Raw genomic sequence first — 22,607 nt, forward strand, 5'->3', positions numbered from 1 at the left:
ATGTTTGTTAGTAATACTGGAGGAAAGCTAAATGAGCTTCAGATTCACTGCTTCCCCAGCAAGTTTAGTGCATCACTGCCACCCATAGGGGGCACCATAAACATATGTCCTGAACCTTTAGAGCTTAGTTGATGTTGGTGTTTAGCAAAACACAATGAAGATGATGTTTCAAAATGTAATTTATTTAAGTAAGTTAGGCAACAAATTCAAGATTTTGATTAGGTGAGAGAAATAAGAATTGTTTTTGCCCTCTGTGCCAATATCCAAGATGGTGCATTATCTGGTTCAGTGATTAATTTGCATTATGTGATGTCTTATGTTTTGGCTTTATTCTGATCCAGATTAGTAAATGCAGAAAGTGCTCTTACTCCAGCTTACTGTCCCATATCCCTCTAGCACCTCTTATCCTACCTATGGCCCTATCCTCTCTGGTAGACTCAGCACACATCCAACTGTCTCTCTGGATTTTAACCTTGTGTTCTGCTCTCTCTGTTTCCCTTCCAGCTGTCAATAGGTTTTTGTCTAAAAACAGTCCTCTGAGTCCAATTTGTTGAACAGTTTTCTCCCCCTGCCTGTTTTTGGCACCTTGATCTCGATCACTCTGGATCCAGTCCACTGTTTTGCACAGGAGCTGTTTGTTGGGCTGGTTACGCTGTGTCTCTTCACAGAGGAGAGGCAGAGATTCTGGCTCCAGAAGACAACTGGGGTCCAGACTTTCTCCTGTGGTTTCATCCCAGAAGATGTCCCTCTCTGTGGGCCTTTTTACAAGTTTCACCCTCTGGATCCTGTCTGTGTTGTTACCCCTCACTTGAGGGCAAAATGTAATTAAGAAATAAGAAATAGTGCAGTTATTTAATAGACCACATTTAGATTTTATATCTAGTGTAGTTACTCAAATAATCATTTGCAGTCCTACCATTAATTGAGTAGATGACCTTATGTTTTCGATGCAATTTGGCTTGTCGGATTTGAAGGTGGCGATACCGAAGAGCCTGCTGAGCAAGAGCTGTCTGGGCCTCCAGAAACCCTCCCTACCAGAGGTAGAAAGTAATTTAGGACATTATCATTTATTCCAGTAGTGTAGCTTCAGTAAGTATCTTATTTGAGTATTTCCTTTCGATTTTGGAGGGAAATATTGCACTTACCATGTATTTAATGGTTACTTTTCAGAGTTTACATTTAGTTTCAAATCTTATGTTTTCATTAATTCATAACCACAGGTTTATCTTGTTAAAAGAGGCTCACCCCTTAGACTAGGGACCACTGGCTTGAACTAGAAAATCTGATATAAAATAGAGTAGGCTAGTTATAATAGTTTTACTTTTAATAGTTTACCTTTTAACTCATAATATGACCTTTAACTTAAGTACATTTTTGAAAGATGGACAATTCATGAATTTTAAGGATCTATTTATTCTGCCACTTTTATAAAAATCTTACAGCATATATTTTATGTGGACAGACGTGGATTTACAGCAAACCATTCATGATGTGAGTGTCAAGACTTAAATGTTCTTTGCAGGGGCTCATCTGTTCCCTGCATCCTGAAAATAGGTCCCATAGAGGGCCAGCCATGGCTGCAGACCACCCTACTTTCCACTCCACCGGCATGTTAATCAGATCCAGTGGGACAGGAAGGGTCCACACTCACAGCTGTCTCTTTTTCTTTCTGCCACATGTTTTCTCCTGGTCTATATCTTTCTACCTTTCTCTCTCCCTCTCTGAAGCACTGTTGACACTTTAATTGTCCCTCAATATAAAAATGTATGAATTATTGATGTTGATAGATGCACTTCAGCTCTTCCATACTTTGTCAGCATGTTTTACCTGAATCATTCTGCCGGTGCCAGCGTGTCCTGTCCGGCTGGTTGCAGAAAAATGGTGGACACCCCCATCTCTGGAGTCCTTGCACTAGAAGAAACATCCAAATTCCTTATTGGATTTTAAAATGGCACGAGGATAGTGACATGCACCAGGAATAATTAACTTTCTTTATAATTAACTTTTTATTACCATGGCAATTTGACTGGCAGTGCTTGTGTGGCCAATTTGAAGGGCCATTGGTTGCAGTGCCTGAGGAGAGATAATGATGGGATGTCTAGGAAAAATCATAAATGTCAGAAACAATAATACAAAACTGTCTCCCAGAGTCCCAGCACAGGGTTGTACAGAAGGGAAACTTCTCTTATAAATCAGGTAACAATAAAAAAGCCTGTATAAATAATAAAAGTGTAGTAGCTGATTTTGCTGTGCTGACCTGGGGTCTTCTGGGTGGGTGGGAGTGAATGATGCTTTGTTTTTGTAGAAGACTTCCTGCAAAGTATGGTTCTATACATACTGTTAAATCAGTATTACAACTGAGTGATTTGTTTAAAAAAACAAATAAATAATAAAAGCAATAACTGAATGGAAGTGAAAAATCAAGAGACAGAAGACTTCTTCTAACCTGAGAGTGTGGAAAGAGTCATTTCTTGTTTCAGTGGAGGCAAGTTTGTCCTCTGGCCCAGAGATCCTGACGTCTGCTCCCGTGTGACGGGCAGAGCAGGTAGGGTCCATCGTTGTTCCAGCTGCCCCCCCTCTTCTTTTGGACTATTACATGGAGTTACTTTCCGCAGCCTGATTCTGGAGCCTGTGGAGCCCATTGTCTTGCTCTTTTTCCCAAAGACTAATTCAAATAATCTTCCTTCAGTAAAATTGAGGTATGTAAAATGTAATACTTACAATATTTTTCTTAATTCCAATTACTAATTTCATCTTTTGAATTCCTTATCATGGGCTTTCTGTCATTGCAGGTCCACCAGTTTTAGTTACCTTTCCTGTCTAGATACTGAGTCTCTGTGGCTTTTTGGCCTCTTCTATTAAAAAAAAAAAAAAGCTGCTCCCAATCAAAGCTGGTAGTCTTCACATTTCCTCTGTCTCTTACCAAAACAGGCCTATAAATGCAGCAAGCACTTTTGGTTGTGGTCTAAGGAATAGGTGCGTACTCCATCCCTGACTTGATTTTTTTCATTATAATGAGCTACGTTTCTATGGTAACTGTCCCTACAGGTTACTTTGTAACTCGTAAGTTAATGCTTGAAGGAGCCTGTTGTTTTTTTGCACCCCTTTCTTGTTGAAAAGCCCACAGGGGTGAAGAGTGAAGGCAGGTTCTTTTGGGAAATTGTTAACTGACTGAAAATGTGACTCCATGACTGCTTGAAAACCCACAGAGTAGACAACACTGTTACAAAGCTCAGAGGATGGACTGTACAAACATTTGTGCCCTGATCTTCCATCTGGTGTTGTCAATCAGTTACAGTTTGACCAGAGTTTGTGGTGAATACCTGAAAAGCTACTGACATTCCCAACAACCTCTGCTGTAGTTGGTGTTTAGTGCTAATTGGCAAACGTTAGCATGATAAATGCATGGTTAGATTAAGACAATCATTATACTGCATGTTAACATTGTCAGTGCCTAAGTACAGTCTGACTGCTCTCCTGGCTGCAGACATAGAGTCCTGTTGTTATTCATTGTTTGCCTTTTTGATGAGTGGCACGTTTACAGTTTGGACAGTTTTATTTATTATTTGATGCACTACTAGTTGTCTCATTGGATCATTTTGGGAAATGATGCTGATTGGCATTCAACCTATAATATGGCCAGACCTCTAGGCTGTGTTTTATTTTTTTTCTGCCCCCTTTACATAAATAGTTAATAAAATATGTACAAATCACTATTCACTAAAGACTGATTGGCCACTGAATGTTTTTTATTAGTATCCAGTTGTGAGCCAGTGTTCATTAATGAAATGAGATTTGAACATTAAACATTACTCTGCTACTTCTAGTTCATTTATTTTAATATGTCAAGGTGTCGCCACAACTGTGGCTCAAACTGTCACCTCAGCAAATGCTCTATAACAGTGCTGTGGTCTGACTCTTGGGTGTGATAGTGATACCTAAAGACAGAAACTGCACTAAAAACGCCCTCATTTTCTCAACAGCTCCATTTGGACTAAAATTTAATTTTGCCATGTTATGTGACACTGGAAAGCAATTTCGACAAGTGCCTATCGCAATGTTATGCTCTACAGGCAAAACATGTCCCATGGGCTTTTTCAGATAGGCATGCATTATTACCACAGATTGTGTGTATCTGTGAAAGAGGATAAATTATAGTAGAAACAATTATTCTCAATCTTTTTCACTTTGCAGTTTGTGTGTGTGTCAGTACGTGACAGCCAAGTGCAGCATAGCATTTTGTAGTGAGAAGTATTCTGCAAAGTCACTGCTGCTGCATCAATGCAATGCACTTTACAGATTACCAGTGCTGTATGAATCACACCACTTACTTCTGCTAAAATTATTGGCCATGATACAAATATGATGGTTTGGTGCTTAGGTTTTTTCTTCACTTTCAGTTTCAGAAAAAAAAATATAAACACTCTTTAAAAGAACAAAATAACTAAGATCCAGTTAAATAATATAGCATGGTGCTGGGATAAACTAGTAATACACCACTATAAATGTGGGTTTTAAGTATTTTATTATAAAACCAAAAGAGCCTGTACATTTACATATAGTATAATTGCTATTCTTGTATATAATACTATTCAATAAGACTTCAAATGAATACTCTTATTGATAAAGCTCTAAATAAATATCATCAATACATATAAGATTGAGCCAAACTGGCCCCATCGATATTTATATTCACAGAATACAGGCTGCAGAGCAGGTCAGGGGAGATCAGTCAGCTCTTGGTTTTGGGTGCGTGCAAGGAACAGGTCTGAGCGTGGCAAAGTATTTCAAGAAAGTAAATAACACTTTCCACCCTTTCAATTAGCAAAATCCATGAATTTTCTCTTTTCACCTCCTGTAGTAAAGTGACAGAAACAGAGATGCTTCCCCAGAGTGAAGTTTAAAGTTCAGGGGAACACTTCCAGTCTACTTGACAGAGTCCATGTGGACTGAACTTCCTGCCTCACCTCCCGTGTGGGCCATGGAGGAACACGAGTAGACAGGTAGCTCCTGGACTGGTTAACAAAGGCTGCTAGCAGAGCTCAGCCACGTCATGCCAGGGGAATGGAGACAGTGCCGTTGGCTCGACTGCGGCTCCTGGTGTGGACACTAGACTCTGTGAGCTCTTCAGCGTGTTCCTCTGACTTCTTGTCTGCAATGGTGGCCAGGAAACGCAGTGTGACTGAGTCCCACTCCTCTGGCAGAAGAAGAAGCAGGAAGCCCAGGCAGATGATGCAGGTGGCTGTCAGGCGCACCACGCTGAAGATCACCTCATGTTTCAAAACATCAACAGCTACAGTAAGAAGAAGAGGACGCGAAAACGACGGAGCCGAAGAGCAGCGCAGGGAGAGAGAGCAGGGAGGGTGAGAGAGAAACAAAAACAAATTGAGATTAATTACATAAAGTAAGATAAACCACAGGACACTGCGGCTTTAGGGGATGAGTGTAGTAAATTCGGTTTCTAATCAGCACAAGCAATCCACCTTATCCTCTGTGTTTGCTGTGCTGAGCCCTGAGACAAGTTGCATAACCCACTGACCTTCATACAGTCCATCATGGTTAAAGCATTGAACTAGTCTGCAGGCATTTTGTGTCGCCTTGGCAACCCGATCCTCCCTCAGAGAGAGAATAGTTGCAGGGTTTGTTGAGGGACATCGATGATTGGGTTTCCAGGATGAGAGAGACAGACTTGCTGTGTAATCTGTTTGCTACAGTGGCCCTAAGTGCTGACCTCTCAATACAAAACCGCAGTTTGTGTGGCCATTTAATCTCATTTTTACAATCATTCATTTCCACCATAATATTTCGGAAATAATCATTAGTAAATTGGAGGTAAATACTTGAACCATATAAAGAAACTCTACCGGCATTGCCTGGCACACTTAGCAGAGTCCCTATGGAGATGAGAATGGGGTAGGTCAGCACCACACCAACATGCACCAGGATGTTGAACACTGTAAAAGAGACAGAAAATGTAAAATAAATGTGAGCAGAAATTAATTACAATTAGTCAATATACAGAAAATTACTAGGCAACAATTTTGATGGTGTGTTAATCTTTCATCTCATTTTTGTTAAGCAACATTCACCACTTCCAGCACTTCGAATGTAAAAATGTATTATTTTGTAGTCTCTTATGAGAGTAAACGACAGCTTCTGGTTGTGGAGTGCTGGTCAGACAAAACAAGCTATTTAAACACACCAGCTGCAGCTTTGGAGATTTTAAAAGTTTTTTCACACCAACCACAGGGTATTGATTAGAAGTACCTTGCTGTTTTGGCTACTAGTAGTGGTATAGATCAATGTTTTAAATACAAGGGTTCCTTTTATTAGGACATGGATATCCATGCTTGTGCATCCATGACACACATGGATACACAAGCATGTAGCTTTGCAGTTGTTTTTTTTTTTACAAATGTTCTTTGAGAAAAATAAGCATTAGGCAAGTGTAGACTGAATGTATATATACATTTTCTATAATAACTTCCCAAGGCACATTTAATCAAGACAATAGTTCTTTGTTGCAGCACTAATTATTTCAAAATACATGGAAACACCTGGGTGAAACCACAAATCTGTCACTTGCTCAGGAAGTGCATGCATCTCACCCAGCCACAGTCCTGCCAGTCCACACAGGTATCCCCAGGGCAGTGAGGACAGCGAGCCCCAGTGCTCTACCTTGGTGAAGTAGAGGATGAGGGGCACGCAGGAGATGAAGATGAGATTAAAGAAGCCCATGGTGGAAAGAAAATGAGCCACTTCTCCAAGGTTGGCGCTGCCCAGGAACATTTTAAACAGCACCTGCATGGTGAGGAGACAACAGTCAAACACACCAGTATATAAATTCTGCATAAAGACAACCACCTAAACTTCAACCTGTAATGTGCTTGACAGTCTGACCTTGTAGAGAGCTGATGTTGAGGCTGAGCCCACAGCCAACGCCACACCGACAAATGAGTCGCCATGAAAACCATCAGCATAAGCCATCATGACAATACCTGTGATGGCCATAATGGCTGCCACAATCTGCAGGTAAAGGTCCATTGATGCCATCAGTATCTCTCAGAAGGAGGAAAAATTGCCTTTAAAATAATAATTTGCACTGTTGGTGTTTTCATACAGACCCGAACGCCCATGAAGCGATCCTTCAGGACAATCCACGACAGGAGAAAGACAAAGGCCTTGTGGCAGCAGTAGAGGGCTGAGACATCAGTGGCGGTTAGTTTCTTCAAGGCCAAGAGGTACAGGTAGTTTGTCAGCGTCCACAGGATTGAGAAGGGTGCTGTCCTCTTTACAAAAAGCTTGAGAGTCATCCCATCCTCCCCAAAGTGCTTACTGCACTCCCTGTCGGAGCAACAGCAGGGCAAACCAAGTCATGCCATCCTGTCTTTTCCTATTAGTCGCTGTTAACCTTGCTATCAAGAGGACTTTGCTTTGATCATGGAAATGTCGGTTGCTTAGTTTCCTGACTCCTCATAGGCCGTGAGGTGGTTTAAAATTTGTTCCAACTGATTGTAAGCAAGCAGCAAGGCCTCTAGAGGCCACTAGTGGAGCTTTTACAGTGACCTCCTAACAGACTTGATCATTACCTATGGAGTTTAGAGTGTGGTTAACCTTAGTCTATCTGTGTTCTTCTTCTTTGGTGCTCTCCTTAACTTGACTAAACATGCTATATGAGATCTTACAAAAATCCAACAGTCAGGATATTCCTCATTTTCTCTCTCTTATGAATTCAATTTTAATTTTGTAGGCAAGTTACCTGAATTTCTGTATGGGAGTCTGCTTCTCCCGTGTGGTAACCACATGTACTGAGTAGTAGATGGGGAAGAACAGGATGTTCCAATTGCTGCTGAACCAGGAGATGAAGAAGGGACAGGAGAACGACTGGAAGGTTAGCTTGACCACCTGGGTGGTACCCACCCAGGAGGATGAGACACAAAGCACCAGCAGCAGGCCACCCAGCACCTTCAGAGCTGTGTTGGTGCATGTTTGGTAGGAACGGCTCTCTCCACTGGTCTCGCTGCCTGGTGTCTCTGTATGAGACTCTGAACCATCTTCCCCTAATGAGAGACATGAGGAGAAAAGAAAGCCACAAGGATGAATTTGTATACTTTTACTTACAGTTCAACTTCAATTTCAAAAATGTCAGTGTGAAGAGGTTTCTTTAACCATCTATTGTTCAGTCTATTTTTGGATATGCTACTGTGCTGCCAACTATATGACTCCCTGGCTGCGGTCCAGCACAGACTTTATTGATCAATCGTCTGCACAGATCACTACCTCTGTTTGCGTTTCTTGCTCTGAAGGCACTGACACATGAGGCAAGACTTTGTTCAGATTGTGACGTTTTGGCATCATGGTTGTGTATCTCACAGCATATACTTTGCATATACATTGAAGTCAGGTCTGCAGAGACACTTGATGCCCAGAAAGCAAGAGCCTCATGACATTTCACAAAAAAGTCATAGCAAGTCTCTGTTTTGACTGTTGATACATTCAGAAAAGGGAAATATTGGAAACAAGGTGATGGTGATAGATACATAGATAGGTTTGGATGACTTTTAGTCAGTGTTTAATCTTGTGCAAGTGATGCATGGCAGCCTTAATGGACTGCAGGCAGGAATGGCTTCTGGCCCTTAGCTTGACTGTATATTATGTGGAGTGCTATACATGTGAGCGTTTCCGGAGGGGGCTCAGATCCGTTCTTTCCCTTTCCACACTGTGATCAATTTACACCAGAGCAGGAATAAAAGATGTCATGTGCCTGGATGCTGCCTGTGCTCTCTTTGCTGGCTCAGCATGTGAAGCTCTGCTATTTCCACCATGGCTACAAACATCCCTGCAAACATTGGAACTTGCACTGGTGCTATTACCTTATACTCTGATGAGCAGATTGTGAACTTCACCTGGGGATCAAAAGTCTTATTCATTAATACTCATTATATAATACTCATATTGATTAAAATTAATTTATTTTACAGGACAGTGCAAAAATTTTAGGCACTAAAAATTCACAGGGGATGCTTTTAATATAAATAACATAAATTGTTTCATTTATAAATTTGTTTCATACAAAGTGCAGTAAAGGGAACCAAACCTAAATCTAATCAGTTTCTGCAGCTCTCACCGATGATGTTTTGTGATAAGAATCTAAAACACCTAAAGTACCTAAAACATTTGCATAGTACTGTATGTATATGTATTATTAATCTGAATGAATGAAAATACTCAAGGTAAAGTATCTAAAATTGTACTTAGGAAAATGCACGTTCCAGCACTGGAAATTTGTCTCACCGGCATATTATCACATTTTACATTATGCATTTGTTAATCCATCAATGTGTAAGCAGAATTTTACTGCTGTAGTTTGAAGTTTAAAAACTTTTTTCATACAAAGTTAGGCACTATATTATTATTTCACAACTTGGAAGATGGACTGCTCTAAAAAGACACAAAATAAATCTGAGGAGTGTGAAATGAATAATAGGCTAGGTTAAAACAAACTTCAGCTACACAGTTTTATTAATACTGTAGACTCTTCTGTAATCTTTGCTTTTTTTGTGAAAGATTAGAAAATTCTACCTCTTGGGACAGACAATGTAGCAAGAAGCTTCAGCTAAACACTGCTATTTTGTAAGCAGTTGTAAGCCAACAATGTTGGACCACTGATCTGTAACTCTATTGTACTTTATAAACTTAAAATATGAAAACTCTACATCTAAAAAGTGACCAGTTATCATTTATTAGAATATAACTTTCCCTTTGAATGGCAGCACCGTATGAAATAGTGGAAAAAGTGAACTATATAGAACAAGAAGTTCAAAATTGCACTACAGTACAACACATCCATAACTGTACTTAGTCACACTTCAGAAATTCATAAGCCACAGTACTGGGTTTGAATCAGGAGTCAGGAAACCCTGAAACTATAATTGTCTGTATCTCAGAAATCACAGAGATAAACCCTGAGATATTACAGTCCACCCTATGCAGCTGGAAGCAGATCTGCATTATGTAGTAAAAGCAAACAAATTTTAAACGGATATGGTTTAGTTTCTACAGTCTCATCGAGGGATTTTGGTCTAATTACATTCTGCCACAGCAAGGATTCTTAATTAGCCTAATGAGCCTGGTGGTGGCTAACTGGAAAGCTGAGATCTGATATTTCTGCAAGAGCGAAACAGCTTTTATCCTTTCTTTTCTTTATGCCTGCTTCTCTTCCTCCACTGAGCAAGATAGTTCGTTCTTCATAGCACCAACAAAAGCTGCAGCATTTAGTTTTGGATACAGGCTCTTCTGTCCTGAGGTAAAAGCCACTACAGGCTGATCTTGTGCCAAGGTGCAGTAATATTATAACGCTACTATTCCCCTGCTTCATAAAAGCCGCTCTTGTGGCCAATACTCTATTCCCATAAGAGACAGTGTTACTGCTGACTAATAATGCTGCTAAAAAGTTCCAATGGAAACAGTAATCTCTGCCATACATGGACTGTCAGCACAAATAGCCCAAAATACTTCCCTCTAGCAGAAAAGTAGTATTAGAGGTAAACCTGAGCCAGCTCAGAGTAAGTGTACATGAAAACAAATAAAAGACTAGTAGTCTCTCATTAAATAAATTTATGAACTGAACACTAGCTGTCAACAAATTTGGTGCAACCAGGGATGTTTTGTTTGTTCCTACAATTAATCAGTTTTGCTAGATACCATTTTTTTGTAGTTAAGATGTAATAAAATAAATGAAGCAAAAGAAAAGTAAAAATACAGACTATCCACACATACAGCTAAATATTAACAACATCATTATCTGCTTAAACCAACCCCCACTTTAAAGCTACAGTCTAATACCAACATAAAGCAGCACTTTACTCTTTCAAAACTGAAAGTGTTTTAAATCATGTATCCAGTTCCTCACCAGTTTGTTAGTGCTGTGTTTTAAAACATTAACACAGTGCTGCACTGCTGGCACACAATAACAGTGAGTGTACCGGCTCCGTGTGACGCAGTACTCTGTTTGAACCCCACATTTCAATCCACTCTGTGTTCTCTCCACGTCAGCAGCACTGACGGATGGAGCACCACTGAATTGAATTTGAAGCTCATAGTCGCATCAACAGTACCAGGTACCCTTAGCACCAGGTCTTCATCTAAGGATTATGGTGATACTGATGAAAAGGTGGTTAGCAGTATCGCTCTGTGAACTGTTAGAAAAATAAAAGGTGGAGGGTCTTGAATGAAGTTCAAGGTTTTTAGGTATGAGGATGTTGCAGAGTGGAGAGTAAAAGTCTTTCATAAAGTAAGTGAACAGATGTGAAAACAGCTGACTTCAGCCAGCTTTTTTTCACATCAGTGCTGGTCCACACAGGACAGCCAGAAACAACTGAAAAATGTTGTGCCAACAGCATGTCCTGTCAACACATTCAGCTTCTCCCCTCTGCCCACAGGAAACTGAATTGATACAAATATGCTTAAATCATCGAGATGAGGACTGTCAGAAAGTCCTGGTGAAAAGAGCACAGTTCAGTAGCTGCTCTTTGCAGACTTTTCTAACTTTTCAGCCTTAAGTAGTACATGCCCACATCATACTATCTGTATTTTATATGAAGCTGGTGAATTAAAAATGCTCCGTAGTTTTAAGAGGCCTGTTTGAGCAAATGGTGCCAATAAGTTCCTGCAAACACACACACACACACACACAAATGATACAGAGTTTAGTATAAATGGCGTCTTGGGCTTCTGGTTTTTTGGGTTTACCTTCAGAGATGGGGCAGGTCAGGACCTGAGTGCTGTACGAGCTGAGAGGAGCCACTCGGGCTGAGTGCTTCTTCATCCTCCACTGGGGACACAATACACTGTCCTTCCCTGGGCAGTGTGTGTGTGTGTATGTGTGTGTGTGTGTGCGTGTGTGCCTGGGGTGCTGCTGCACGCTCAGCAGCTCCTCCTGCTAACTCCGGGCATCCTCAGGCTCCTGACTCCTCCGTTTCTTCCTGACACTCTTGATTGCCCCGCTCCTCTTAGATCTCTGTCAACTCTTCTGTCGTCTTCCCAGCACTCCAGTCCTGACTCTTCCTCTCCAGCCCAGCGCTCTCACTGGTGCTGGTGCTCTCTCTCTCTCTCTGTCTGTCTGGATAGTGACACAGCTCAGTGGAGATAGCTCAGTGGAAGTGCAGTGAAGTGGAGACTATACTGTTGCACTGTCATGCTGTGATCCAGCACTGCCACTGTCTCCAAGGGAGACTGAGCTTCAAGTGTGTGTGGCATGGCGCAATCACTCCCCTTCATCTCTTCATCCTCCCCCCTCCTGTTTTCTCTGTTTCACTCGCTTTTCCCCTCCTCTTCTTTCGCTCCACAAATCAGCAGCTTTGTTTGGAAGGTAACCAAGCAGCCCGAGCTAATTATGCTGCGTTAGCTGCTGCCCCCTCCTTCCCTCTTCCTCCTCCTCTCTCCTGTCTACCTGACCAAGCTCTCCTCACTCCATCCCTCACCGTCTCTCTGTATACTCTTGTCCTCTGTCTTCCAATGAATCTCTCTATTCTTGGCACATCTCCCGCTCTTCACTACCCCTTGAGAGCCAGATTATTAGTAGAGCTCTCTCCTGTTGCCTCCACCGCTGCAACATTAATCAATTGAGCACTGAAACAGACAAAAACTGTCAGACCCATACAGAACCATCAGCCAAATTTCTGAGAACCGACCTGTATAAAGTAGCACTTGAGTTTTGTACTGAATATATTTTTGGATGTTTCTGCTTTACTAAACTATTTTAACAGCAAAAAGTAGGAGGCCTGTGATGCCAGGTCACAGCCTATGTCTGAACATGCTGTGTCTGAACATGCTGTGTCTGAACAAATGCTGTGCTGCATCACCTTAACCCATCATTCCTAGTGTTAGCACTTCTGACCTGTGCGTCTTCACCTTTTTGTGCAGGTTGTTTACTGTAATGGTGCATTATTTTACATTAAATATTTACATTTTGATGGTGCTTCTTTAATAAAAGATTTTATTACTTTTTCCATCACTGTCTGACAGTGAAGGGAAACCTTGTGGATCTGAATGAGGCGGGTCAGAGTGGGTCATGTGAGTCAACCACAAAAATCTGGAGTTTCCATCTCAAGGAAAACCCTCTGGCAATTCTATCTCTAGTTGTGGTTCAACTACCTGAAGACTTAATGGACCTAAATATTGCTTCAGCCTTTACATCAGCAACATTTTGTTGTCTACTGTACATAATTAGACATATGAGCTGATGCGGCCTGCAATACAATCTTAATATAACCCATGCTATGCAGTGCTTACTCTCCAGCAGAATCTAAACTACAATCTAAGCCAGGACCAATTGCAGTATGACTTGACAAAGACATAGAACATGTAATACACAAAGTAAACATGTAATACACTAAGTACAGAGTTGGTTAGTTAAAAACACTATAGATGTGCTCCAGGATCCCTGTCATTATATCAGTATCTCCCTCAGCCCCTCCCTCCTTGTGTGTCTTTGCTGATCAGCCAAATTCTGGCTCTTCTACAAAGAGAATAGCAGATCAGAGTGATCTTTTGTGCATTTCTCAGGCTGAGAGAAAGAGAGGGAGCAGAAAACGGCACAGTTATTGTTTGGCCGTTAACTACAATGGAAAAATGCAGGACCACGTTCCAGTAACACTGTGGAAATTTGTTTGAATGCAGAATTTATTATTGGCGTGGAGCTTGGAAAGATATTCTGATGTTATTTTTTAGAACAATGCCACAGTGCAACACACATATTTAACATGTTCACTCAGTGTGACAAAATGACTGCAACACTAATGTATATGCATTATGTGTTTCTGAGAAGACGAGCCTTGGTTAAAATGTTTGTTCATTAATGTGTAAGCAGGGGATGAGCAGGGGGCACAAATCCCTTGAGACAAGGAGGGTTACACTTAAAAATAGCCCTGCTGATGAATGGATCCAACAGCTAGACAGGGAGGGGACAGAAAAACTATCAAGTCAGCAAAGCCCGGGATGGCAGTCGCTATCAGATTAAAAGAAATACCTGGACCACATCCTCTTAGTACCTCTTAGTATAATACTAGAATTTTACAGCGACACAAAGTCCAGTCTTCAGAACGTGGTTGAACCAGCAGCTCTCTCTAAATATTGTTTCAGCAAAACCCAAACATGATGATCTTCCATAACCTACCTAGGTGTACCTAATATTCTGGAAACTGAGTGTAGATAAAACAATTGTACTGTTGCATTACAGATCAAAGCACAAAATAGTAGAACATCCTCCCTCTTTACCTCCATAGCAACGGCAGGTCCCCCATGCACACTGCACTCAACCCATTCAGACTGTTTTGTCATTTAAATGAACAAATGCTCCTCAGTTTATGGTACAAGGCTCTTTGTCTTTAGCACCTCTGCTACTCATCGCCTCTCAGCAAAGACCAGGAGCAAATAAGAAGCAGGAAACATCCGAGTTTTAGCAGAAATGGGGAAAAGAACAACCTCTGAATGAAGTTCTGGCTGTTAGATGTGTTTCCACTCATTTGATCAGTGAAGTCAAAGTAGTTAGGATGGTGGAAGATGAGGACACCTAGTGGTGAACATGATGGATTGCATTATAGAGGCATGAGAACAGATGTTCCTACTGTAAAAAGTCTATTTGCTCAGACCATTCACTGGTCAGTTCACCTGGTTCTCACTTAGTGGCGTCTTGTCATGCATATAGATTTAGTTTGATATAGTGATGTCTTATTTGCTGCTGAGGTTTTCACTGCCACCGGTGGATGGGAATGGAGTTTTAATTAGTAATTATTAAAGCAGTGAAAACATGTCTTTGTAAAACTCATCAGCAACAGTGTTGGATGGTTCACAAACATTACTATAGACAGTTTTTAGAGCCTATTTTTCCTGTGCGGTGTAGTTCTGACTCTATAGATTATCCCTACTGAAAGGAACATTATTGGAAACAAGGATGGATTCCCTCAGGCCACAACACCTTGCAGGTAATAGGTGTAATGTTGATCCACACAGGAGTTACTGACCTGCTGATCTTAACTCCTCCTACTGAACTGTTGGTCATATGTTGCAATACTGTATGGGTACTACTGTGTATTTATATATTTTTCAAGTCACCTTTAAGTTAGACAGTACTGTAAAAGGCAAAAATTATTATTGGCCTAGGGAGCAACCAGTACTCCTATGCTGCAATACCATGTGGCTGTACCTGTGCCAGTCTGTAATTTGATGAGGCTCTACTTTATTTGGGAATGTGCCCATAATGACTTAATACTGTGTTTTGACACAGGACTGGATGCATAGCAGGCATTGAGGATATTTGATTGGGTAGTGAACATTTTGGATTCACTAGTGAGTTGTGGTATAAAATGTTGTCTTAATGTCTATGATTTACAAATTGGGGATAGTAATTATAATAAGTAGGAAGAACAGATGTTTACTGTGTCTCATGTCACTGGAGGATTTGAAAGGTCACTTTACTGATGCTGTTGGATTTACAGACCACATGAGGGCAGTATTAGGCTGCTCACAGGACCTGCTGTGCAGCAGCACTCAGCATGCTGAAAAGGCCACTACAAACCCTACGCACATTGTGCTTTTATAGTGGCCTGTGTAATATTGCTTTTGTGTAGCAGAGCGTTTGGTTGGAAAAAAAATCTTAACCATGAAGCACACCGCTGGGGTCAGCATACCATTAGTGACGCAGTACTACAACATATGATCGATTGCACTGTGGCATGAGTACAGATCAGCAGCTCTGTAAGTCCTGTGGAGAAATACTGCACCCATTACTCGCAGGTTGTTTCTGCTCAATCCCAGGAGCATGTGAGACTAACTGCACTCCAGGAGTTGTTCAAGCAAAGCTCATATCCCATTCAACGCTGAGCTGGTTATAAATAGCACTGAGTAGCAGGCATGGGAACGGGACAGTCCAAAATAAATGCGTGCACATATACAGAATGTTTGAGAAAGAAAGTGAAGATTCACCTGCTGTTAACACTTGGTTTCAAAATTGCAAAGTCAATTACAGTTCAAGCGAAAATAGATTTAAAAGTATGACTATTGTCTTTGTACATCCCTCCAGACATTTTCTTTCGACTGAAGTGCACATGAAAACACAGTGCATTGTGATAAATGGTAGCCTTTCACTCCCTCCCTTCATAATTTTCCTCTGAGTGCTTGGTTGTGCTGTTGTCTTGCTGCGATGCCAGCGGTGAACAACACAGGCATATTGCTGAGTGGGGCTGCCTCTACAAGTACCTGTCATTTCTCCTGCACCGTACCTATTTACCCAGTGGGGAGTGTGCCAGCGCTACACACTTGGCCTTTTTTAAATTAGCTATTCAAAACAAGACACACAGCAAATTATTGTGTTGGTTTTCCAGTAGACGCTGAAAAAGCTGAGGAAACCTTTAGTGCATACACCATGCTACCTGCTCGAACAGGAGCCCAGCCTGTGCTCTTAGAAAATGCTGTCCTTTCTCCACTCTGATTTACAATTACTTCATTTCAGTTTCTCTCTTGTGCACATCTTTGTAGTTGTACAATCAGAGGCAAAGAAATATTGCACATATAATAACTGTACAGCATGTATTACAGCTTAGACCCTGTCACTAAATGTAGTCCACCATCCCCCTCAGAGGCATCTTGTAATTCAAAGCAGATGGCAAGTGGCTATAATAACAAACTGGCAAAAGAATCTTACTAAATATATCATTATCCCATAGGCTTGGCAGGCTGAGTCTACTGTTCTATTTACATGCTCCTTTTGTCTTTGTCACCCGTTATGGAAAATGATACTCACCAGCCTGAGGGACATGCGTTTCTCAACTCAAAGTTTACAATCACTGCGTAAACAAAACAAAGAAAATGAATGTGATGCGTTTAGACAGCAAGACGCAGTCAAGAAAATGAGTTTCACAAGACTTATCAAATACGTTTGAGTGGAAGACAAACGTGCACATGAGCAATTTAATCAGACTCCTTCACGGTTACAACACCAGCCGAAGCATGTTTGATAGCTGTGCAAGCAGGAAAAATGGTGTCAAGTATGCTGTCCTGAGTAATACCTGCTCTTGACAGATAGACGGCTAGAGATGGCATGCTTTATCAGAGAAATAAGAAATGTCTCAAATCAAATACCCCTGCAGCTTGCAGATACACTGGCTTCTATAGGCTTGGTGTGGTTTCTATTACAATGCACACCTGCTCCTTTATCTAAAATCACATAACAGATGATATCCCATCCCAGTAGGAAACAAGGCAGGACATATAAAGGCCTGTTTATTAGGGGCTAGAGCTGAAACTGATATTTTCATTTTCAGTGAGTCTGCTCATTTGGCGCTGTGTTGTTTTAAAGCATTTTTATTTTATATGAACAGCAGATATTCAGGTTACTGTTATACACTATAAGTAAAGTAAATCTTCAGATTTAAAAAGCAGGAACTGACTGAGTAGTTTTAGATTCTTTTGTTGCTCAGTTAATCAATTAACTAATCACTGGGAACAGCCTTATCTTGTAATAGGCCACTTCATCACCAAAGTATTCTGTGGGTGTCTTCCTCATTTTCTCAACTAGCTGATACATTTCACATAATTAGTAAAAAAAAAAAAGCACATATACAAGGATACCTGAGCTTTCAATTTGCCCAATTTTCACTTTTCTGTTGTTTTAGCGGTCCTTGAACTATTACAGTTGTTGAATCTGTTTTCAATTTAAAGTTTTGAGTGCCCCTGGTTAATCAGGTACTCTTCCAACTAGATTAATTTGGACGAGTGGGTATATTCTCAAATGAAAGTGTGTGATTGCATTCATGGTTAATCTACTGCAACTGACAGCCTTGATAAACAGGAGGCAGCTAATGGGAGATCGGCTCATTTTCTTTTCCTCGCTTTCCATCTAAAAATCCATTGAGGTGCTCTCATCTCATCTGTAGGAGCCTCAGCTGGAACCGTTCCCGACAGAAAGAAACCCTCTCTGCGTACTCGCGTTTTCTTGGCCATTTAAAACAGGGTTGTCAGAGTAATGCATTATGTCACAGTGTCAGGGGTAGTAGGTTTGGGTAGGAACATCATAACATTGAGAGACCAGCCCTCTCCTCTACGTGTATTTCTAAGTCAGGAATTTGCAGCTGAGCATTTATGTAACAGCCAGAGGGAGATGTTAGTGAGCTTGTGTGACAAGTCCAATTCATTTAGAGTGAAGTGTATTAGAATCTGAATCTCAAGAGGCTCAGGTTTAGATGGACAGTTACGTTTTTAGGGATTGATCTGAGACAAGTACCAGTTCATCCACATCTTTAATAAAGAAGGATGAAGCAGTACAATGAGTAGGTGATTATGTAACAGAGGTGAGAGTCTAAAAACCCTAAAGCTGCAAACCTTGAAAAATCCTATGGTGCACACCTTGCCTCATTAGCATAAAGTCATTTGTAAAACCGCTGGTTGGCTGTTTGCATAGACTGAAACTGTTCTTTTCCTTTGTTATAATCCTGCAGCCGCTGGTTGTGTTTTAACAGAACTACAGGCTGAGATTTGAACAATCATATCTGAACAAAGTGCATCATAAACTCCCTCTTTCAATTCCAGCCTTTGTCTCTGTGTCAGCAAAATTCAGGGTATTGCTCTACCAATCAAAACCACCTTGACAAAAGAAAATTACACAGGAGCACTGACACGTCTCCAGCATGTGAGGAGAAATATTCGCATACTTCACTGGGAAAGCTGCTGTATTTGTCACTTGGGAAATGTATTGTTCTAATTAACAGCTGGAATCTAATATGAAGCTGCCATGTAAGTGACTTTCACCAGTGTGAGTGTCTGATCAGGACGACATTAGGCTGCAAAACAATTAACTTTGAAACTGATTTTTTAAAAAGGCAGTACAATTTGTACTTGACACTTGCTGTGTAACTGCGTTGCCTGACAGTTTGTGCCTCAGAGATGGATGAGCCTGCTCGTCACCAGCCTTCAGCTCATAGTGGCAGTGATTGACATCCTGCTGCTCCATAACAGCCATAATTAAAGCCCAGTTTGCAACAGCGGATTTTGTAATAGCCTAATTAAAATGGAAAGTCATTTGCGAGGAAAGAAGATTCGTGCATTGTTTTTTGTTTTTTTTCCACACACCACTGCATTTTGTTTTCTGTATCAGAGCCTTTCACAGCCACACGCTTCCCTATCATGATCTCACATGATCTTAACATCACACCTGGAAGAGAAATGCCTGAAAGTGTCGCATCCACTGATGATCCCACCGGTCTACTTAGTTTTCGCATCTTTTCACTCACTTCTATGGCTGGAGTATCCCGGGTTGTAGCCGTAGTAGCCTGTGATCCTCAGGATCCGGTCCTCTATGTCGTGCACCCCGTTGGCTGTCACTTTGGGGATGCTGTCCATGAAGGCAGCGCGGCTGCCTCCGGTCGGCGTCGTCTTACCCGGCAAGTGCGTGTTCTTCAGGGGCTCCAGCCGGATGCAAGGCTGGTCTCCACTCTCTAAAACACTCTCGGTGCTTATCATTGTAGGTCCGAGCGGCCAGAGATCAGAAGGGACCGGGGATGAGCCCTGATCACACATGCGAGAGACCCTCGGGGCTGCATCAACAATTAGCAGGCAAGAGGTGTACGTCCAAATCCACATTCACATTCCTTCAGTGATGCTCCCGGACGCAGAGCAAGGTTATCAACTCCAGGAGCCTTCCAGAAATGAAACACTAGGGGGCGTGTCACTACTATCACATGCTTTGCATCTGATTTCAGTTAATAGAAAAAGAAAAAACAAAAGCTTTGCTACAGCCAGCAGGGAGAGCATTCATTATAGGCTTCACAAAACAAATTCATAAAGAGGAAAATGTCACGGTATTTCAGGCCTACATCATTTATGGCAGTAAAATATTCAGTGAAATAATGTCTGTGGTTTCCCATACTGAGGTACTGCTCTCTGCAGCAGTGTGAGGCTGTAGTATTGCTAAAGCATTTGACTCTAAGGTTGCATTTGGGATTACTGCTATTCCTGCAATATCACTTAATTTTTTTGTAGTGAGCTTTAGGTACCTAGATACTGCTTATCTCTAAGGTTGAATACTTTTTTCCTTTCACTATCAATCAAAGAAAAGTCTATAAACTTTACTGATCACTGATTGTGACACTTAACATTTTACTCAACACTACACAAAAACAGTCTGATACCAAGAAGGAGTTTTTACAACAATATTTTTTGCATCCATTCACTGCTTCCTTCTGGACCCTCCATGTCTCCATTTGTTGTTCACAAAAAAAAAAAATAAATAAAAATACAGGCTTGTCTCACACTGGTGCACAGCTATCGACTCGCCTCTGCACATGAATGTGGGCCACAAGTGTTATTTTTATTTTCTCTTTCGCAGTTTTCCTTTATAGATTATGAAGTTTATGTATGCCGCACTATAAAAGTTTTTTTCTTATTATTTTTAAGCATGTATTATGCCATGAATTTTATTCTAAGGTAAAACCCAGAACAATCTCTTTTCCTCAGCTGGCCATAGGTTTTTGTGCTGGTGTTGGGAAGGCCTACTTGTTTGGATCCCCCAGCTTGCAGATGCTGTGCAAAAAAAAAAACAAAAAAAAAACTGGGCTCCAAATCCAATAACATAAGATGCAGTATTTCACTTTCTCTCTGATACGCCTCTTTTCAAGTCCTCCACTCTTTGTGTGAAATTGATTCCCAGTGTGTAAAGAATTTGCGCCCCTGTTGGCATTGTTCTGCAGACACATCCTGGAGTTTATGATGCCCTTGGACGCCAGCAGTGCTTCCTCCCCCTCGCCTGCTTACTTAACCAATATCCACCTCGTGTTCTTTTGTTTCACTTTGTTTGTGCTCCAAAGCACTTATCTCACGCATTCAGTTTAGGGACAGCTTTGTGGCTACAACAATGAAATGCCAATGCCCAGAAAGTTTCTTTTGAGAATTGCTAATTTATTATTGGACACTTTCATACAAGTCTGTGCAGCCATAGTCCAAAAAAAGTTTTAGTCTACTTCTGTCGTGCTGTACAATTTGGTATAGTTTATGCACTGTAAAATGTAAACAGATACATTAGAGAATTATACCTCAGTTGCTCTCTTTCATGTCTAATGTACTCGTCTGACTTATTATTTTCCATTCACTGCTAATGTATTAAAAATAATTCAGCTGAAATGGAAAATTGCCCTCTGACAGCAGTGGGCTCATTAAAAGTTGTTGCTGCCATAACCAACATTAATAGAGCAATTTATGCCTGAGGTCTAACAAAGCAGTTCTGTTTTATTTTTTAAATTTTAAATGGACATATACTGTACTGCAGTGCCTGAACGTGTCATCGTGACTAAGTGATTTCCACAGAAATATTCAATCTTTGGCACAATGTCTTAAAAGCTGTCATAAATTGAAAATCCTTGTATTTTCTTTAATGTCATCTGAACCTCAGCAATCAGGGATGCATGAGGCTGACTTCAATCTCAGACATGATTAGTATTCAGAGCATCCCTAGACAAGAATCCTCTGTGCATGATGAACACTGTCTAACCTCTGTCTCATCTCCATTTTGCCATTTCACGAGAAATCAGCCTAAAACTCCAATTATCATGTTCATTAGATCCCGGGGCATGTTCCATTGTTTGTTTCATGTCTCTGTTACTGTAGTGTGGTGCTTGTATTGTGTAGCTTGTACAGTTAATGGGTGCAAGGAGTGTGTAAATCCAGCTCCTGATTTATGATGTTCAGAGAAATGATGCTTTGACCATAATCGCTTCTCTAGTAGCTCATTGACCCGTCTCCTCGGTGCTTGCGGCAGGCATTCACCCATAAAACATAATCCTTTGCCAAAGTGGAATAAAAGGACACACTGAGGAGACAATATGTCCCATGTGACTTCATCCCAGGCCAACTCCTGAGCACCAACACCCCCCACAGAGGCTCAGCAAGTCACCTTAGAGATCAGTGACCGACTCCCCAGCCACCTGCTGTATAAATATTCAATGTGCACTAAAGATAACCTGGCCCGTGCAGTGGGGAGAGAGGAAGAGGGCTGTTCGGCAGTAGAAGAGTTGTCATTTGAATATAGTGTGCACAGTGGTGGCTGCATGGTGTTTTGGCCTGCAAAGGTCATGCTTGGCAAATAATAACTTTGATCACTGGGTCTCCGTGATAATATATAGCTTTAATTACTGCAAATAAAGAAATGTGAGTACAATGAAGAGTATATAACTCTATTCAAGTTGATTTACAGTCTGAATAATCAAATCTGAAATAGTGTGTGATCACAGTAGAAAAAAATGATCCATTCTGTTGCACAATAGTGTCGTTTTTACTTTCTCTCGTTCTCTATTGCAGCTGTGTACATGATAAATATCATAATGTCCTTTGAAGCCTCATATGACCTTTCTTTGTTGTCTCCATGCAAAGAAAAACACAGTCACCTGTATGAAGCCTCACACATCAGCCCCTAACCACCTATAGGATTTCCTGTTCTTCCTCACTCTTCGGCAACAAAAGTTGATTTGCTTCAAGGAGGCAATTACTGAATGAGTCTGCCTGCTCTCTTTTTTAGGATGGCAGTCCACATATAAATAAAATATACCATGACCAGACTGCAT

General features: G+C 41.0%; 2 protein-coding genes across 4 annotated transcripts; both read right to left on the reverse strand.

Annotated features, from left to right (window-relative positions):
* Positions 1 to 161: 161 nt before the first annotated feature.
* On the reverse strand, positions 162 to 2,990 carry LOC113144157 (uncharacterized). Of its 3 annotated transcripts, XM_026330160.2 has the most exons (7): positions 2,722 to 2,990; positions 2,447 to 2,629; positions 2,258 to 2,337; positions 2,014 to 2,073; positions 1,828 to 1,911; positions 917 to 1,031; positions 162 to 807 (listed from the first exon to the last, which is right to left on the reverse strand). In XM_026330160.2, exons 2-7 carry the CDS (start codon positions 2,466 to 2,468, stop codon positions 365 to 367), a joined length of 804 nt encoding a protein of 267 aa, XP_026185945.1. In that variant the 5' UTR covers positions 2,469 to 2,629; positions 2,722 to 2,990; the 3' UTR covers positions 162 to 364. The 3 variants fall into 3 exon arrangements, with proteins under 3 accessions (XP_026185945.1, XP_026185862.1, XP_026185773.1); XM_026330077.2 differs by having other exon boundaries at positions 2,258 to 2,328; positions 2,447 to 2,990; XM_026329988.2 differs by having other exon boundaries at positions 2,447 to 2,990.
* A 1,739-nt stretch (positions 2,991 to 4,729) lies between these two features.
* Positions 4,730 to 19,635, reverse strand: slc35f4 (solute carrier family 35 member F4). Its single transcript, XM_026304444.1, has 7 exons — positions 19,287 to 19,635; positions 7,760 to 8,060; positions 7,125 to 7,344; positions 6,901 to 7,026; positions 6,609 to 6,801; positions 5,865 to 5,954; positions 4,730 to 5,293 (listed from the first exon to the last, which is right to left on the reverse strand). The coding sequence occupies exons 1-7, from the start codon at positions 19,633 to 19,635 to the stop codon at positions 5,052 to 5,054; spliced, it is 1,521 nt and encodes a 506-aa protein (XP_026160229.1). The 3' UTR covers positions 4,730 to 5,051.
* Positions 19,636 to 22,607: the final 2,972 nt, after the last annotated feature.

Source organism: Mastacembelus armatus, chromosome 22, assembly GCF_900324485.2.
Source record: "Mastacembelus armatus chromosome 22, fMasArm1.2, whole genome shotgun sequence".
NCBI lineage: Eukaryota > Metazoa > Chordata > Actinopteri > Synbranchiformes > Mastacembelidae > Mastacembelus > Mastacembelus armatus.

Excerpts from the sequence above, each read along its gene's own strand:
- LOC113144157 (XM_026329988.2), bottom strand. The coding sequence starts at position 2,642 with ATGGGCTCCACAGGCTCCAGAATCAGGCTGCGGAAAGTAACTCCATGT. Across the intron at positions 2,074-2,257 it reads ACCCACCCAGAAGACCCCAG|GCACTGCAACCAATGGCCCT; the intron begins GTCAGCACAGCA and ends ATCTCTCCTCAG. Across the intron at positions 808-916 it reads GGTCATCTACTCAATTAATG|TGAGGGGTAACAACACAGAC; the intron begins GTAGGACTGCAA and ends TTTGCCCTCAAG.
- slc35f4 (XM_026304444.1), bottom strand. The coding sequence starts at position 19,635 with ATGTGGATTTGGACGTACACCTCTTGCCTGCTAATTGTTGATGCAGCC. Across the intron at positions 8,061-19,286 it reads GGGATACTCCAGCCATAGAA|GGGAAGATGGTTCAGAGTCT; the intron begins GTGAGTGAAAAG and ends GTCTCTCATTAG. Across the intron at positions 6,802-6,900 it reads CAACATCAGCTCTCTACAAG|GTGCTGTTTAAAATGTTCCT; the intron begins GTCAGACTGTCA and ends CTCACCATGCAG.